The following is an 18,099-nucleotide window of genomic DNA, read 5'->3' as shown; positions in this document are numbered from 1 at the left end:
ATATTAGGGACTCTGGACTGAGGCACAGCCTACAAACAGGCTCATCTGTGGGCTCATTTTCGGTGGTCAAGCTACTCCCTATGGTCACCTCCTCTCCACTCACTCTTCTGTTCTCGACCTCCCTTCTCCCTTGATAACAATGCATGTATCCACCACCCTGGACTCTTCTCTTACTCCAAGTCCCTGTCCAGGCAGGGTGTGAGGGAGTGGGAGAGGTTGAAGGAATCCTAGATGACTGGGAAGAGATGAAGAGCTTCAGGGGCACCTGAGTGGTGTAGTCAGCTAAGCAGCCAACTCTTGGTTTCAGCTCAGGTCACAATCTCAGGGTTGTGAGATCCAGCCTTGGGTTGGATTTCCAGCTCAGTGCTGAGTCTGCTTGAGATTCTCTCTCCTTCTCCCTCTGCCCCTCCCACTCGTACTCTCTCTCTCTCTCAAATACATACATACATACGTACATACATAAATGAAAAAGAGATGAAGAGCTTTAAGCAAATTCTCCTGCACTGATGGCCATATGCCCAACCTGTTCCCTTTTCCCTCCATCAGTAACATACATGGAGCTTGCAACCACAATGTGTGTCTGATTTGAACCAGATCTAATTATCCCCTACTAAGAGCTTTTTGGTCTACAAATAAGTCCATCTGTGACTGATTTTCCTTGGGTATAGTCAGCCACTAATACACTTAAGCCTACAAAAAGGTGCATATAGCAGAGAGGAGTGGTCAAGCCAGGAAAGTTGGCCCTTTACCATAGTATATACATGTGTGGACTAATGAAAAATATTCCACCTAATTGTTTTCACATTCTGAATCCTCTCAGTTAAAATTTCTATTTAATGCTCAAATGTTTCCAGGGTTCATATCTAAGTGAGGCCAGAGGCATTATCTTTTATAAGAGAGGCCCGGTTTCAAAACATGGCCTCTGCAACCATCTACCACTGTACGAGGTCTAACACTTATTAGAGTGAGTGGGTGAGTCCATATGTGCTGGGAGCAGAATGTGACTTTTCTGGATTCAGTGATATAGCCCATAGTGCTTTTTCAAAAGAAATACACAGTCAAACTTTTGAAAATTCAGCCCTGCCTGTGATGTAGAGCACTGCTGTACATATCACCAGGAAGAGGCACATGAAGAAGTACATGAGAACATACACCCCTAAATGGGGCTCCAGAAAGTTCTGTAAATGAGACCGCCAGGAGAACACAAACAATTCTGTGTGTGTGTCAACTAACTACAGAAATACTTTTTTAAAAAGTTCATAATCTGCATGCCTTAAAAGGGCCATCTTTCTAACGAGATTGAGTAACTCAAATAATAGGTGCAGTTTCTCCAGGATGATAAATATCAGAGAGATCTGTTGGCTCATTCACTCAATCATTCATTCAATAAGTCTTGGGTTGCACCTCTATTTGCCAAGCCCATGGGGTGCTGAGGATTCAAGAGTGAGAAAAAGAGAAGAATCTCTTGCAGACCTTCCACTCTACTGATTTCTCAGGGACAGTCTGGTTTAAAGAGATCCCATTGGGGGTCCATGCTCTACATCTCCCTTGATGTGCCAGCCAACAGGCATTTGAGTCACATCATTCATTTCATCCTGTTGACACCATGTACCTCTTGAATGCTGCAGGGATACTCCAGAGTTGTAATTTTTTCTTCCTTATGTCAAACAGGATGGAGCAGCAATTTCCCCTGCCTGGCACCCATCAAGTATCTCATCTGCTATAATTGGAAGAAACCAACTCCTTTTACCTCCTGTCACCGGGTCTGGACTGTTCTTTCTCAAAAGTTAACAAATACGTGTTGCGGGGCTGAAGAGGAGGGAGGGTGTGCCCTCATTTCACATAGGTTGGAGCTTAAGCTTGGGTTTCGACTTTGCTCAGTTAATCCTCTGGGCGGACCCAGTCTATTCAATCTTTAAAAATCATCCCCATCATAGAATCAGGAGTGACAAAAGATAAAATAAAGGGCAGAATAGTGTTAGTAAACAAATGCTGAGTACAAGTATACCTGCTTAAGATTTGCAAGGACAAGGAAAATTAGCAGGGCATTATGGGAACAAGCCTCCTGTCCTACACCCAGTGTGACTTACTTCTGCAGGTTCTCTTATCTGGATTCAAGGTAAAACCTTTTAGGCAGCGACAGGAATAGGAGTCATCTGTGTTAACACACTCGTGCTGACATCCTTGATTAGGCGAGGCACAGTAGTCTATCTCTGGAAAGAAAGTAAAAATCATAATAATGATAAACAAAACAAGTCTAACATAGGAAAACCAAGGGATTTTCAGTCTTAATTTTTCTTAAACCATTCCTGTAACTTCAAACACTCCCGCTATGAAAGGATCTCTCAATGCTGTGATTTCCATGTTTAGGGATATGGTCCCCCGGTGAGAACTTTTCTCAACATATTACAAAATGTTTATGCAGCAAATGAAGTTGTGAAGATGATTTTCGTGGCCGGGTTCATGTAAGAGCCACTAAAATAAGAGTGTGATTGAGCATTTGTTTGTTGTATCACAGGCTGGGGAGAGCTTACTTCAATGTTTTATGGAATTTATGCAATTAAATCAATAAAATTTTCTCCCAAAGTCTAACTTCAAACCACTTAAATCCCTCAGACACTGAGCCAAACAATAGGACCAAAGTCAGATCCTGGGAAAAAGGAGTGAATGGAGTAGATATTCTGAGTGGATGTACTGCTCTCATTACTTCACTGGACTCATCTTCACTTAGATTTTCTTGGGGCTTCACAGTCAGAGAATGTGATCTCTAGGAACACATTAATTTAAACCAAAATATCATGGAAAAAAAGGTTAGAGTGAAGTTTTTATAATGGGGTTTTAGTATAAGCATTTTTAGATATGGAAAGTGACTTCTATTGAAGGGTCTGGTCTGATCAAAATTTTTTGCTATCATGGGAATTGATACACTGTTTAAAATTGTTTGAAATAGATGGCCACTGATGGGGTCATAAAAGAAAAATTTTTGTTGTGATGAGGATTTTTATTCTATTAAGGAACATGTGACCTACAGATATCATTTTCATTAATGAAGAATTTGGTATAAATGAGCTTTCCCAGTCTGTACCATAGGAAACAAAATGAATAAGAGAAAGGCACACAATATCCTTAGAAAGAAAAATATTGAGTAGATGCCAATTCTTCCCAATTTAAAGTCATAGAAATGTTAAATGCACACAAAAATTGACAGAAGAGTATAAAAACTCATATATGTATCATTCAGATTTAAGAGAACCAATCTGTTTCTTCTTCCATAATAAGATTCAATGTTACACTGAAACAAACCCCAGATGTTATATCATTTTGTCCATAGATATTTCATAATGTATCCTTAAAAGATTGGAACTCCAGGATGGGATGTCTGGGGGCTCAGCAGTTGAGCATCTGCCTTTGGCTCAGGGTGTGATCCTGGGATCTGGGATTGGGTCCCTCATCAGGCTCCCTGCATGGAGCCTGCTTCTCTCTCTGCCTGTGTCTCTGCCTCTCTCCACATGTCTTTCATGAATGAATAAATAAAATCTTAAAAAAAAAAGACTGGAACTCTTTTTTTTTTTTTTAACATTTTATTTTTAAGTAATCTCTACAGCCAGTGTGGGGCTCAAACTCAGATCCTGAGATCAAGAGTCATATGCTCCACCAACTAAGCCAGCCAGGCACTCCAAGTCTTTAAAAAATATAACTGCAATACCATAATCACATATAAGGTATTTTTAAAGCTTTTTATTTGGAAGCAATTTCAGATTTACAAAAAATTGCAAAAATAAAAGTACGGGGGATCCCTGGGTGGCTCAGCGTTTTGGTGCCTGCCTTCGGCCCAGGGCGTGATCCTGCAGTTCCAGGATCAAGTCCCACATCAGGCTCACTGCATGGATCCTGCTTCTCCCTCTGCCTGTGTCTCTGCCTCTCTCTCTCTGTGTGTCTCTCATGAATAAATAAATACAATCTTTAAAAAAAATAATACAAATACAAATATAGAGGTTTAAGAAACACCTGTATACTCTCTACTCGGATTCACCTATTTTTTTGTTTGTTCTTTTTGTTTTTGTTTTTTAAGATTTTATTTATTTATTCACGAGAGACAGAGAGAGAGAGAGGCAGAGACACAGGCAGAGGGAGAAGCAGGCTCCTTGCAGGGAGCCTGATGTGGGACTCGATCCCAGGACCCCGGGATCACCACCTGAGCTGAAGGCAGATGCTCAACCACTGAGCCACCCAGGTGCTCCAGATGCACCTATTGTTACCATTTTACTCCATTTTCTTTATCATTTGCTCATCTCTCTGAACTATTTGAGGTAAGTTACATACATCATGGTCCTTTTCCCTTAGTGTGTGCTTTTAAGTGGAGGTATATTCTCATATATTCTCTTATAAAACCACAGTGTAGTTATAAAATTCATAAATTTACACTGATATGATACTTTAATCTGCCATCCATATTCTAGTCTTATCATTTGATCTAATAATGTTCTTTATAGTCTTTTTACTCCTCCACTATAGGATCCAGTATAGGATCAGAGATTATATTGTTTTCATCTACGCTTAGCCTTTTTAAATCTAGAACCATGTTGTTTAATGTGGCCATTTAAGTCAAAATGGGTTAAAATAAAATTAGGGGGACCTAATTTATTAGGTGGCTTAGTCAGTTGCGTGTCTGACTCATGATTTTGGGGTCATGAGATTGAGTCCCTCCATGTCTGCTTGTCCCTGTGCTTCCCCCACACCACAAGCATGTGCGTGCTCTCTCTCAAATAAATAAATCTTTAAAAAATTAAATTAAAAATCTAGTTCCTCGGTTGCACTAGCCACATCTCAAGTATTCAATAGCCATAGTAGCTTCTGACTACTGTGCTACACGGTACAGATACAGAACATGTGCTTGCTTCATCAAGAGTGTTCTATTCAATAGTGATAGTCCAGAGCATTTTTACAGCCTCTTTGTGTTTTATGATATTCACGTTTTTGAGTAATACAGTCTCCCCAGTATTTGAGTTTTACTGAGGTACGACCCAAAGCACATATTAAGGATGAACAACTGTTTTTTTAATAATAAATTTATTTTTTATTGGTGTTCAATTTGCCAACATACAGAATAACACCCAGTGCTCAAGGATGAACAACTTAATGAATTGTTACATACATGTGCTTCCATGAAACCATCACCACAATCAAGATAATGAACTTATGCATTGCTCTCAAAAGTTTTCTTGGGTGTCTTTTTTTTTAAGATTTTATTTATTTATTCATGAGAGGTGGAGAGAGAGAGAGAAAGAGAGAGAGAGAGAGAGAGAGGCAGAGACGTAGGCAGAGGGAAAAGCAGGTTCCATGCAGGGAGCCCGATGCGGAACTGGATCCCGGGACTCCAGGATCATGCCCTGGGCTGAGGGCAGGCGCTAAACTGCTGAGCCACCCAGGGATCCTCCCCTTGTGTCTCTAAGTCATTCTCCAAATTTTCTGGCCCCATATAATCATTAATCTTTCGAAATTTTCAGTTTGTGTCTTCCAGAATTTCATTAAAATGGAGTCATATCAGATATATTCTTTTGGTTCTGGATTCTTTCCCTCATCATAATTATTTTGAAATTCGTTCAGTTCATGTGTATGTCAGTAGCCTGTTCCTTTTATAATATTTCATTATATGGATATACCACAATTTATTTATCCATTTGCCTGGTGTTGGGATTTGAGTTGTTTCTAGTTTTGGGGTATCATAAACAAAGTAGCCAAGAACATTCATGTACAGGTCTTTATGTAGACATATGCTTTTTTTCTCTTGAGTCACCATCTAGGTGTAGAATGGCTGGGTCATATGGTAGACATATGCTTAGTTTTTTAAACATTCTCACCAGCAGTTTATGTGAATTCCAACTGCTCCACATCCTCACCAACATGGCCATTTTAGCCATTCTGTTAAGGTATAGAGTTTATCTCATTGTGGTTTTATTTTGCATTCCCGTAATTACTAACACTGTTGAATATATTTTTGTATACTTATTTGCCATCTCTATATCATCTTTAGTGAAGTATCTGTTCAAATCCTTTGCCCATTTTTTTGCATTGTCTGGTTATTAAGCTTCAAGAGTTCTTTATATATTTATTCTAAATACAAATCTTTTGTTGGATATAATTTTTGCAAGTGTTTCTTTTTCAGCCTATGGCTCGCCTTTTCATTTTAATACTGGTATCTTTTGAAGAACAAGAGCTTTAATTTTGAGGAAGTTAAAAATAATAATAATTTTGAGGAAGTTCATGTTATTCATTTTTAATTTTTTATAGTTTGTGCTTTTTGTGTCCTATTTAAGGTATCTTTGCCAAACCTAGGGTCACTATGATCTCTCCTATATTTTATTCTAGGATGTTTATAATTTTTATTCTTATATTTAGGTTTAAAATCCATTTGAAGTTAATTATTTTTGTATGTGGTATGAGCTGAATATGAAGGGTTTTGTTTTTGTTTTTTGGGGTTATTTTTTTGCAAATTGATTCCTCATTTGTGGAAGACATTATCCTTTCCATTAATTGCCTCAGCATCTTTATTCAAAATCATTTCACCATAAATGTGTGGGTCTATTTCTGGACTCTATTCTGTCCCATTGACCTGTATGTATATCCATCTTTGCACCAATACCACAGTCTTGATTACTGTTGCTTTATAATTAGTATTAAAAATCAGGTGGTTTAAGTCTTCTAATTTTGTGCATTGTTTTCAAAATTTATTTGACTGTTTTAATCCTTTGAATTTTCACATATATTTTATTTTATTTTTTAAAGATTTTATTTATTTATTCATGAGAGATACACAGAGAGAGAGAGAGAGAGAGAGAGAGAGGCAGAGACACAGGCAGAGGGAGAAGCAGGTTCCATGCAGGGGTCCGACGTGGGACTCGATTCTGGGTCTCCAGGATCACGCCCTGGGCTGAAGGTGGCGCCAAACCGCTGAGCCACCCGGGCTGCCCTTCACATATATTTTATTTTATTTTATTTTATTTTTTAATTTTTATTTATTTATGATAGTCACAGAGAGAGAGAGAGAGAGAGAGGCAGAGACACAGGCAGAGGGAGAAGCAGGCTCCATGCACCGGGAGCCCGACGTGGGATTCGATCCTGGGTCTCCAGGATCCCGCCCTGGGCCAAAGGCAGGCACCAAACCGCTGCGCCACCCAGGGATCCCCTTCACATATATTTTAGAATCAGCTAGTCAATTTCTACAAAAAAAGCATGCTAGGATCATGATAAATATTGCTTTGATGTATAGATTACTTTGGAAAGAATAAATAGCTTAATAATATTAAGTCTTCTGATTCATGAACATGATATACGTATTTCGTTAAGTGTTCTTTAATTTCCCTTAGTGTTGTTTTGTAGCTTTCAGTGTATACGTCTCACATTTTTTTGTCAAATTTATCCATATATACTACATATTTTTGATGCTATGGTAAATAGTTTTTTTTTTAATCTTAATTTTGATTTTCCATTGAAAACCTATAAAAAATGGGGATCCCTGGGTGGCTCAGTGGTTTAGCACCTGTCTTCGGCCCAGGGCGTGATCCTGGGGTCCCAGGATCGAATTCCGCATCGAGCTCCCTGAATGGAGCCTGCTTCTCCCTCTGCCTGTGACTTCTGCCTCTCTCTCTCTCTGTCTCTCATGAATAAATAAATAAAATCTTAAAAAAAGAAAACCTATAAAAAATAGTTGTGTTTGTATATAGACCTTGTATCCTGCAATCTTACTGAACCATTTAAAAGTTCTAGTAGCTATTTTGTAGACTCCACTGAATTTTCTACATAGATGATCATGTTGTCTGTTAATAAAGATGCTTTAATTCTTCCGTTCCAATCTAGATTTCATTTTTCTTTTTTCTTCCTTATTACAATGGCCAGAACCTATAGTACAATGCTAAAAGGAGGTGGTGAAAATGGGTATCCTGTTTTGTTTCTAATCCTATCAGGAAAGCATTCAAAGCATTCTTTCATTAATTATGATGTTACCTGATGGTTTCTCCATTGATGTACTTGATCAGATTGAGGCAGTTCTCAACATTCCTGGTTTGCAGACAGGTTTTTTCTTTAAAAATCATAATTGAATGTCAGCTTTTGTCCACTGCTCTTTCTGTATCTATTAAGTTGGGTTATATGGTATCTGCTTTTTTGTATGTTAATATTGTGAATTACATTGATCAAATTTTCAATGATCAACGAACCTTGAATTCCTGGGATAAATCTCACTTGGTTGAGATGCATTATTCTTTTTATATATCGTGAGATTTGATTGCTAAAAATATTTAAAGAATTTTTACATGTATTTTATGAAGGATATTTTTGTGTAGTTTTCTTGGAATTTATTTTTCTGGGTCCTATATCAGGGTAATTCTGGCTCCATGGAATAAGTCAAAAAATGTTCCCTTTTCTTTGATTTTCTTGAGAGATTTGTTTCAAATTAGTATTAGTTCTTCCTCAAACATTTGGTAGAACTCACCAGTTAAGCCAACGAGTCCTGGTGTTTTCTTTGTGGGATGGTTTATAAGTACAAGTTCAATTTCTTTTAATATTAGAGGCCTTATTCACATGATTTATTTCTTCTTGAGTTAATTATAATTTGAACAGACAATTCATTAATCAAAAACCAACACCAAAAAACATATATTTGCCAATTAACCCTATATATTGTTATATAGTTTTATGAAGAAGGGTAATTAGACATGATAATAAATAAAGCAATGAGAAAAAATTTTCTCTTAGCAGGTTAGCAAAAATTTTTTAGATCGCTTCCTCAAAACACAGTAGAGTATAAATTGTTACAAATTTTTTGAAAAATAATTTTGCAGTATGCATCAAAAGCCTTAAAATTGTTAATAGCCTTTGATTCAATAAATTTTCTTTTATGTTTTATTCCTGATCAGGAATGCAAAGACTTATTTATCACAATACAATTTGAACAGCCAAAAAACTGTTGAACAATTTATGATAAATACATATGATAAATTATCATGCAGACATTAAAATATTTTTTAATGTTTTTGACAAAATTTAAATGACATGTGAAAATACCCATGATTTAATGTTATACTATATGAGCTCAACTCTATGAAAATATATTCATATGCATAAAAAAAACTAGAAAGAAACATAGCAAATGTGTATTAACAGTGGTTATCTCTGGGTGATGAGAGTATAGATCATTTCATTTTATATAATTTCATTTCTATACAACCCAGTGTTCTACAATGAGCGTATATTACTTTTGTAATAAAAAATTTCATAAATATGAAATTAATTGCCATGGAAAATAGCATTTAAAAAAATAGAAAAAAGAACAGTGTGGGAAGTCCCAGTAACAGGGAAGAAAATAATCAGAGAAAATTGCTGGGGACAATATGTATAGCTTCTGATGTCTATATCCAAAATACAAAATATAGGCAACAAACACAGCCAGTTTAGGTTTTTAGAATATGGAAGTGACTATGAGCTCACGAGTATCACTGGAATTCGGGAATTCAAACGCATGACTGAGAAGAGGACAGGCTATATGCTCCATGGACCACAACACTACATTACTATGTCTCACTCTGTCACATGGGCTTCCTTGCTATCCTTCAACATTGCAAGACCTCACAATTCCTGCCTCAGGGCCTTTGCACTGGTGCTGTTTCCCCTGCTTCAAAATTCTCTTCCTTCCCCCACCTCTTTCAAGTCTTTGATCAAATGCTACTTTCTTGTGAACTCTGTATTCTCATCTTACTTTGCTCCAATAGAATATAACCTATTGTCCATAAGGACAGAAGTGTTTGGTGTGTTTTACTTACCACTGCATGCTCAGTGTCTCCAACAGTATCTGGCACATAGTAGGTACTCAACAAATATTTGTTAAATGAATAAATGGTGATCAGTATTACTCTTCATGGAGTGTTTTGGAGGGTTTAGAGGTGTAAACATTGCCCATTAAGAACCAACAAGGGGTCACTAAAGATATAAGACAACTCACATTTTTTCAGGCTTTTTTTTTTTTTTTTTGCCAGGCTGCTTAAAAAAAAACTCCCTCTGTGAGGCTCTCAGCTCAGCAATTAACATCTTCTGGGTAGAGACATTCAGCCAGTTACAGACCCAACCAATTATTCTTTCGCCCAGCACACATTTCTCATCTGGTCTGTGGGGTACAGGGCTTTCGTCAGCAAATTGGCTGAATGTCTGTGAAAGTATAGAAAATTCCTACCACACTTTCCAGGCCTGGCTAGTCTACTAAATGAAATAAAGTTATTCTGATATGACTCAGTGACCAAGAAAATATGAGAAGCTTAATTTGTTCTGGTAGTTTCAAAGTGCAAGGAAGTAGTTATCAGCTCAGTTGAAGGAATCACTTTCTAAGAGTCAGAGCTCACAAAGTGGAATACACTTCATGGAGTGTAGTGAGTGTCTTGTCAGTAGGAGTATTCAAGTGCAGGCTGGATGATAGAGTGGTGGGAATATTGTAGGATGGGTAGTTGGGATAGAACTGGGTTGAACTTCAAGGCCCCCTCTAAGAAAAGTCTTTGATTCATGCACACAGGTCTCACAAAATTAAGTGGCATATTATAGTAGGTTAACCACCAGCTGGCCTGATACATTTTACACATTTTATATTTTATGCTGTTGATTTAGTATAAAATTATTCTCTCCCTCTGTTTCACTTTTTTAAAAGATTATTTATTTGAGGGATCCCTGGGTGGCTCAATGGTTTAGTGCCTGCCTTGGGCCCAGGGTATCTTCCTGGAGTCCTGGGATTGAGTCCCACATCGGGCTCCCTGCACGGAGCCTGCTTCTCCCTCTGCCTATGTCTCTGCCTCTCTCTCTCTCTCTCTCTATGTCTCTCATGAATAAATAAATAAAATCTTTTTTAAAAAGGATTATTTATTTGAGAAGGTGAGAGTAAGAGATAGTGAGACAGAACATGAGCAGGGAGGAGAGGGAGAAGCAGGCTCCCTGCTCAGCAGAGCTCGATCCCAGGACCCTGAGATCATGACCTGAGCCAAAGGCAGACACTTAACTGACTGAGCCATTCAGGTGTCCCTGTGTTTCACTTTTAATGAAAGTATAAATATTCATGCAGTACTTTGTGCAAAACATTCCTCTTTGAAAAAAGAAAGATAGAAATGTTGACCAAGTAATCAATGGAGTCTAAAAAATAATAAGTATAATGATCTCAAAGTTGGTAAATAATAGCAACATTATATTATATGAATTACAAATGTCTATAATTGCCTTAACTCATTATAACAGGTATGAGATAATTAAGCATTAGACATGAAACCAGAGTATCCTTGGTATCAAAGACCTGAATTCCTGTCCAGTGTCCTCTATCTTTTCCATGAAAAGACCTTGAACATCTGAGAATGTTCTCATGCCTGGCTCAGTAGTAATGATTTCAAATTAGACCTCATAAAGTCTTGCTATATATGATCCAGCAGTTTGAAAGCAGGGCCTTGTACAGATGCTTGCACATTCATGTTCATAGCAGCCTTATTCACTATAGCCAAAAGGTGGAAGCAACCCAGGCATCTAGTGACATATGAATAGATAAACAAAATGTGATGTATACATACAATGGACCCACAATGGAATATTATCCAGCCTTAAAAAGGAAGGAAATTCTGACACACACTACAAGATGGATGAGTGAATCTTGGAAACATTATGCTAAGTGAAATAAGCCACTCACAAAAGGACAGATATTATATGATTCCACTTAACAGGAGATACCTAGAGTAGTCAAATTCATACAGGCAGAAGGTAGGATGGTGTTTGCCAGGGGCTGGAGGATGGGGAGGGAATGAGGAATTGTTTCACAAGTATGGAGTTTCAGTTTGGGGAGATGAAAAGTTCTGGAGCTGGATGGTGGTGACGGTTGCACAACAACATGAATGTACTTAATGCCACTGAACTATACACCTTAAATGGTTATTATTGTAAATTTATTTATTATTTTTTTTAAATTTTTATTTATTTATGATAGTCACATCACAGAGAGAGAGAGATAGAGAGAGGCAGAGACACAGGCAGAGGGAGAAGCAGGCTCCATCAGGAGCCCGACGTGGGACTCGGTCCCGGGTCTCCAGGATCGCGCCCTGGGCCAAAGGCAGGCGCCAAACCGCTGCGCCACCCAGGGATCCCATTATTGTAAATTTATTATGTATATTTTACCATAATGAAAAAAAGTCTTCCAATATTTTGCAAATTAATAGTACCTGCATATTTCTACTCTTCTCTACAAAATATTCAGATGGTTTTGGATGGGTTGCTTTAGGGTAAAGCATTGATATAAAAAGTGGTGCCTTTTTGAGTACTTACATATTTTAAATGCTATTATTTTTTTCAGGAACATAAAGTTCTATTATGTACATTTTGGCTTAATTATAAATTAATCATGCTCGGTATATCACATTAACAGACTACTTTTTCAGACAATAATTATATACTTACAAATTGGATTAAGCCCTCAAATATACTTTTGGTTAAAAATAGAGACAACATTTAAGGAACTGAGTATCTTTTGTCTTATTTCATTTTTTACAAGTTTATGAGAAGTGGAAAAATTTTTTTAAAAGATCTCTCAACATCACAGCAGCAGCCAGGCTGACTTGGCTGGAAGCTGATGTGATGCCACATTAATTACTAACAGGATGACTGCTTGATTTTGATTTTCTACCTCCATCCTGTTTCTGTGTTTATAATTGGCCTCCAATGCAGTTCTTGTTCTTGTCCCTCACACATGTAAGGCACTCCCAAGGGTCTCAGTTCTTACTGCTGGACTTTGCTTTATTTCTCACTCTTGCAGTTTTCCAGGTAAGCGGGGGGTCCCCTGCCTCTTGCCAGTCACCTCCCCAGGTCTGGCTTTCATCCTGCCCCTAAACATGGTAGGAAGGGGGTCCTTTTTCTAGGAAACATATCTCCCCAATGCGGTCTGCCCAGACCCCTGTAAGTGCCCAGCACTCCTCTCCGCCCAGTTCTGCGTATTGACTCTACCAGGGCCCAGAGACAGCTGGACTGCTGGGCTCCATGCCTAACTGGTGAGGCCTCCCAGCCAGACCTCTCCTCTCAGTGCCCCTGTGCTTCGGTGTCCACAGCCAGGGTCCCCTCGCCTGCACCATCCTGGGGCTTGTAATTCTCCACATCACAGGAGATTCTGGGATAAGAAACATGCTGAACCATAGGGCGGGGGTGATGATGAGGTGCTGGGGATGGGGACTCTGGGCAGGGAAGGGGCTCTGCAGAGGCAGGAGGGAGACTGGGTAGGATGTGTGTTTCCCTCCAAGTCTCAGCGCAGTGGAAACCTGGGGCCAAGTCTTGAATTCTTTTATGCACTATTAAACTTAGCTCACACATGTGTTACATGCTCAATAAATACCAACTGAAAGTCTTTGAAGGCAGTATCATCTCTTAAAAGAACTTGCTCAGCACCAGACAAGTTGCCTAATGGTTTATAGGGATTATCTCATTTAGTTTTCAAAACAACAGTAGGAAGCTGGCAGTATTATTATCCCCTATTATAGTTAAGGAAAAATGAGGTACAAATAACTTGCCCAAGATCACCCAGCAAAAAATCAGAAGAGCTGGAATTTGATCTGAGGCCGAGGCTGCCCCTTGGAAACATATGGCCTCCCCTCTGATGAAGAGAACTGACCTGGCAGCCCAGCAACCGTGTTCCCAGCCATGATCACAGCCCAGGCTGCTGATTTATGGCTCAGAATATTCTGAAGGGAAGGGAACTAGGAACGGAGGAGTACAGTCATTCATTCACTTCTTCTTTCAATAAACTGCATGTAGGTCATGTGCCAGGCATGGGCCTGAGCCTGTTTGGCTCATATCCTTGCACATCTTTCTTCCTCCTGGCCACCCCTGTTCAGCCTTCTTTCCTTGGTAAATAAATGATGGCTCTGCCTTCAAGACTCAGCCAAGGTATCTCATCCTCCAGGAGGGAGCTCGCCTTGTTCATTGCTACTGACATATGGTTAGGACTCCAGAAATATATATTTTTGACTGAGTGTGTCTCTTACAGTTGCCCTGTCTCTGGCTCCAGTATTTGTAAGCTGCTGATGTTTAGGGATGGAAGGGTAAGTTTATATCTCAGGAGTTTTATAGGGGATGCTTTTTAAAAACACTGTGCGGCGAGTATATCCCACTTTACATAATCGATGTATTTTAGAAAGTTGTGGGTACATGAACTTTTTATGAATTACAATCCTATTTTCTCATTGATGTATGTTTCAGAGATAACTTATGCTAACCTATTACATTTCACTTCTTAGGGATGCCTGGGTGGTTCTGTCGCTTAAGCATCTGCCTTTGGCTCAGGTCATGATCCCAGGGTCCCATGTCCAGCTCCCTGCTCACCCAGGAGCCTGCTTCTCCCTCTCCCTCTGCTGCTCCCCCTGCTTGTGCTCTCTCTTGGACGACTCTGTCTCTCAAATAAAATATTTTTTTAAAAACTTCACTTTTTAAAAATGTTGGGCCCTAATATTTTAAAACCAAGCTTCTCTCAAGTGAACCCCTCCATAGGATGATAATCCATACACACTCTCTTAATTGTAGTGCTCTGACATACGTTTTACAGGTAACAGAACACTTTTGGAATCCTTTTGCAAAATATCTCTAGTTTATAAATTTTTATGGTCAGATTTTGGTAGCTCAAATTAATTCTGATTTGTATGTAAATAGTTAAAAATCAAATAGAACTAAATATATCAAACAAAAGAATGAACAGTTCTCTGCAATCCGCCCTTTTGAAAGAAACCACATTCAACTCCTTTAGGCTCAGCGATTTTCTGCACTTGTGTGGAGTCAGAGCTGAAGCCCACAAGCCACAAGGCTTCAGGGAAAGTATTTCTTAAGCTCTGTTAATACTGATGGGCACAGGCACGCTGAGCCAGCATGAAGTAAGATGGTCCCATTGTCAGCATGGTTGGCAGATGCTGGAAGAACACTCCCACATGTGGTCTCATAAAAGATACCTCTGTCAAACACCGTGAAGAGTGATGTTGAGACAGGGTGGGCTACAGTCCTGGGAAAAGTGAAGAAAGGCCTGACAAAGGAAGAATAGTGGTGGAAGGTATTAGACTAAATAATCCTGTGCTATAGCATGCTTGGGAGAGGTCCCATGGCCACAGTGTCCACAGCAAGAGCATCAAAAAAAATTCTGTTGTTGTCGTTGAATCACTGTATCGTACATCTGAAACTAATGCAACACTGTATGTTAACTACACTGGAATTAAAATAAAAGTAAGTAAATAAATAAAATGTTAGGTCCCAAAACTGTAAAACACACACACACAATACAACTTTTTTTTAAATGTAACTTACTTGCACATGTTTTTTTATCTGGGTTAAGAGTAAATCCTTTACGGCACCGGCAAAAGTAGGAGCTGTCAGCATTCACACACTCATGTTCACATCCGTGGTTCTCTGAGGCACAGTAGTCCACAGCTATAAATATTCAAACACAGAGTTTAAGTAGAAACACAAACAGGAAAGGAAATAATAGCATACTTATAACAAATATAAATGAAGATTAATGTTGTTGTCCCCAAAGAAGTATGAATAAATAAATAGGAATCCAAGGCTTCTTCTCCCACCACCAAAAAATAATCAGGGGTCTTAGATCAGGCAATTTATAGCACAAGATAAACTAAAGAACATACGACCAATTGTATTTAAAAGTTAAATAAATGTAAATCAAAACCACCTCAAGGCTTACAACACTTCTAAGTGTTGTAAAGGCACAAATAAAGACAGGACAAAACCCAATGGTGGTGAGGCAGTCTGGAAACAGAGTCAGAGCTATTCATGGTGGTGGCATCATAAACGGACAAGAATCCCTTTTGGAAGGACATTTGACAGTGTTTACCATGGAAATGTGACCCAAAGAAATAATGGATAAAAGGGAGAGATTAACTATATGAAATAAGCTATTTATAGCAGCATTGTTTATGGTGACCAAAAAAAATCTGGAAAATTAAATGAACATTTAATAATGATAAATGGCTTAGTCATTAAGGAGAACATATCTTATCCTATTTCCCACTAATTTGTCAAATGTTTACTGAACACCTACCCCGGAGCCTAGCCCTGTGTTAGGGGCTAAGGACAGAGCAAAAAACAAAGATTCCAGTCCTCATGGAGCTTACAGTTGGATGATGGTGGTGGTGATCAAAAATAAAATAAGTAAATAAGATCGACTCCTAGAGGGTGAAGACCATTCTTGGGGAAAAAGAATAGAGACTTTGGGGAAGCGGGGCCTGGGTGGCTCAGTGATTGAGGGTCTGCCTTTGGCTCAGGGTGTGATCCCGGGGTCCTGAAATCGAGTCCCACATCAGGTTCCCCACAGGGAGCCTGCTTCTCCCTCTGTCTATGTCTCTCCCTCTCTCTGTGTCTCTCATGAATAAATAAAATCTTAGAAAAAAAAATAAAACCAAAATCACACCCTAAGAGGATAACAGCATACTTAACATAGTGATCAAAAGATGCAAAGGAAAAAGCCACAGAGTTTTATTTTTATTTTTTTTGTGTGACACAGAGTTTTAAAAGCTAATAAATTGTGCTTATTGTGCTTATCCTTTTGCTTCCAGGCTTCATTAAGTTTTTGTCTAAAACTTTTTTTTCATTTTTATGACTTCACCTCCCTAAAAAGTTCCACTAGCACCTAACATTTGAGGATTTCATACACAAGTCATTGTGGGAACAGGACATTCACATAGTTGAAGGATCTGCATGTCATGGGACATTGGCCAGTTGCTGGAGTTGAGTCATAACATAAATAGTGCTCTAGCACCAAATTCTTCCAAAAGTTAATGTCTAATTGTTCAAGAACCATTGTAACATTATTCGAAAGTCATGGAGATGGAGAACCCTAAGACCAAGCTCTGGCTTGCACCCTGTCTGCACGTCACAGAAGTGAGCCATGTAGGGACCCACACCGACTTGTGTTAGTGGGTACCTCCCACCTCCAACCTCCCCAGGCTGGGCCTCATCTGCCATCCTAAAAATCTCCCAACCCCTGATATGGGTCTCTGCCATCTGTCAGCTCATCCTACCCCAAGCTACCTACTTTTAAGTGTCCCCACCAAAGAGAGGAGCTGCGACTCTGACTTCTAAGCTCTAGGACATGGACAATACTGCAATGATGAGTAGGCTGCTATTGATACCTAAAGTCAGAAACTCAGATTCTCCTTCTCTCTTGAAGCTTCTTCTTACACACCATGCGGTGGTCAGGGACTGAGCCAACCCATCTCTGTACCTCAGAGAGACACCAAAGCATGTTGGTTCCTTAATAGAGTGAGGACAGGTTAGAGGTTTTGCTGGGGCCTAAAATCTAAGCCATATAGTCCAAATTTGCATTTTTCCAGAATGCTCTAGAACATCCAGAGTTGGATTAGGCAGTTAATAGAGTTGTACAGAAGAAGCTATTTTAACTGACCTCCACTTAACCAACCCCTGATCAATCAATGCTTTTCATTTCCTCTGAAAATATGGGACCTGAGGCCCAGAGCATACTAAATGCTCAAGGCTGTTGGAACACCTGTGCTCCGCAACACCTGTGTTCTTTCCCTGTGGACTGACTGTATGTCCATAGAGCACTGGTTCTCAAAATGTGGTGGTGAACCAGCTGCAATAATCATACCTTGAACTCTTGTTAGTCATGCAAATTTTCAGGCCCTACTACAGACTTACTGAATTAGAAACTGGAATGGGGCCCAAGAATGTGTGTTTTAATAAGACCTCTAGATGCATGTTAAAATTTGAAAACCACTGCTAAAAAGAGACAAAATTGTTTTTGTTCCCAAACCTATACATGCCATTTATACATGTTATTATAATTAATGATACAGTAAAAGCCAATTAAATATAAGCATTAAAACAAACTGAGTTTTTAAACAAATAAAAACTAAATTGAAAGCACTGTTGGTGGGAATGTGAACTGGTGCAGCCACTCTGGAAAACTGTGTGGAGGTTCCTCAAAGAGTTAAAAATAGACCTGCCCTACGACCCAGCAATTGCACTGCTGGGGATTGATCCCAAAGATACAGATGCAGTGAAACGCCGGGACACCTGCACCCC

The 18,099-nt window shown here is 39.0% G+C and overlaps 1 protein-coding gene across 7 annotated transcripts in view; it reads right to left on the bottom strand.

The window, feature by feature from the left end:
• MATN2 (matrilin 2) overlaps nucleotides 1-18,099 on the bottom strand; it is a 145,899-nt gene that overhangs the window by 36,473 nt on the left and 91,327 nt on the right. For all 7 annotated transcript variants that reach the window (XM_077846690.1, XM_077846689.1, XM_077846688.1 and 4 more), the window contains 2 exons: nucleotides 15,346-15,468; nucleotides 2,091-2,213 (listed from right to left, as the gene is read on the bottom strand). In XM_077846690.1, coding sequence (XP_077702816.1) covers nucleotides 2,091-2,213; nucleotides 15,346-15,468 — 246 coding nt within the window. The remainder of the gene's footprint in view (nucleotides 1-2,090; nucleotides 2,214-15,345; nucleotides 15,469-18,099) is intronic.

This window comes from Canis aureus, chromosome 14 (assembly GCF_053574225.1).
Source record: "Canis aureus isolate CA01 chromosome 14, VMU_Caureus_v.1.0, whole genome shotgun sequence".
Lineage (NCBI taxonomy): Eukaryota > Metazoa > Chordata > Mammalia > Carnivora > Canidae > Canis > Canis aureus.
Note: the sequence above shows the minus strand (reverse complement) of the source record. Positions and strands in the feature narration are given on the sequence as shown.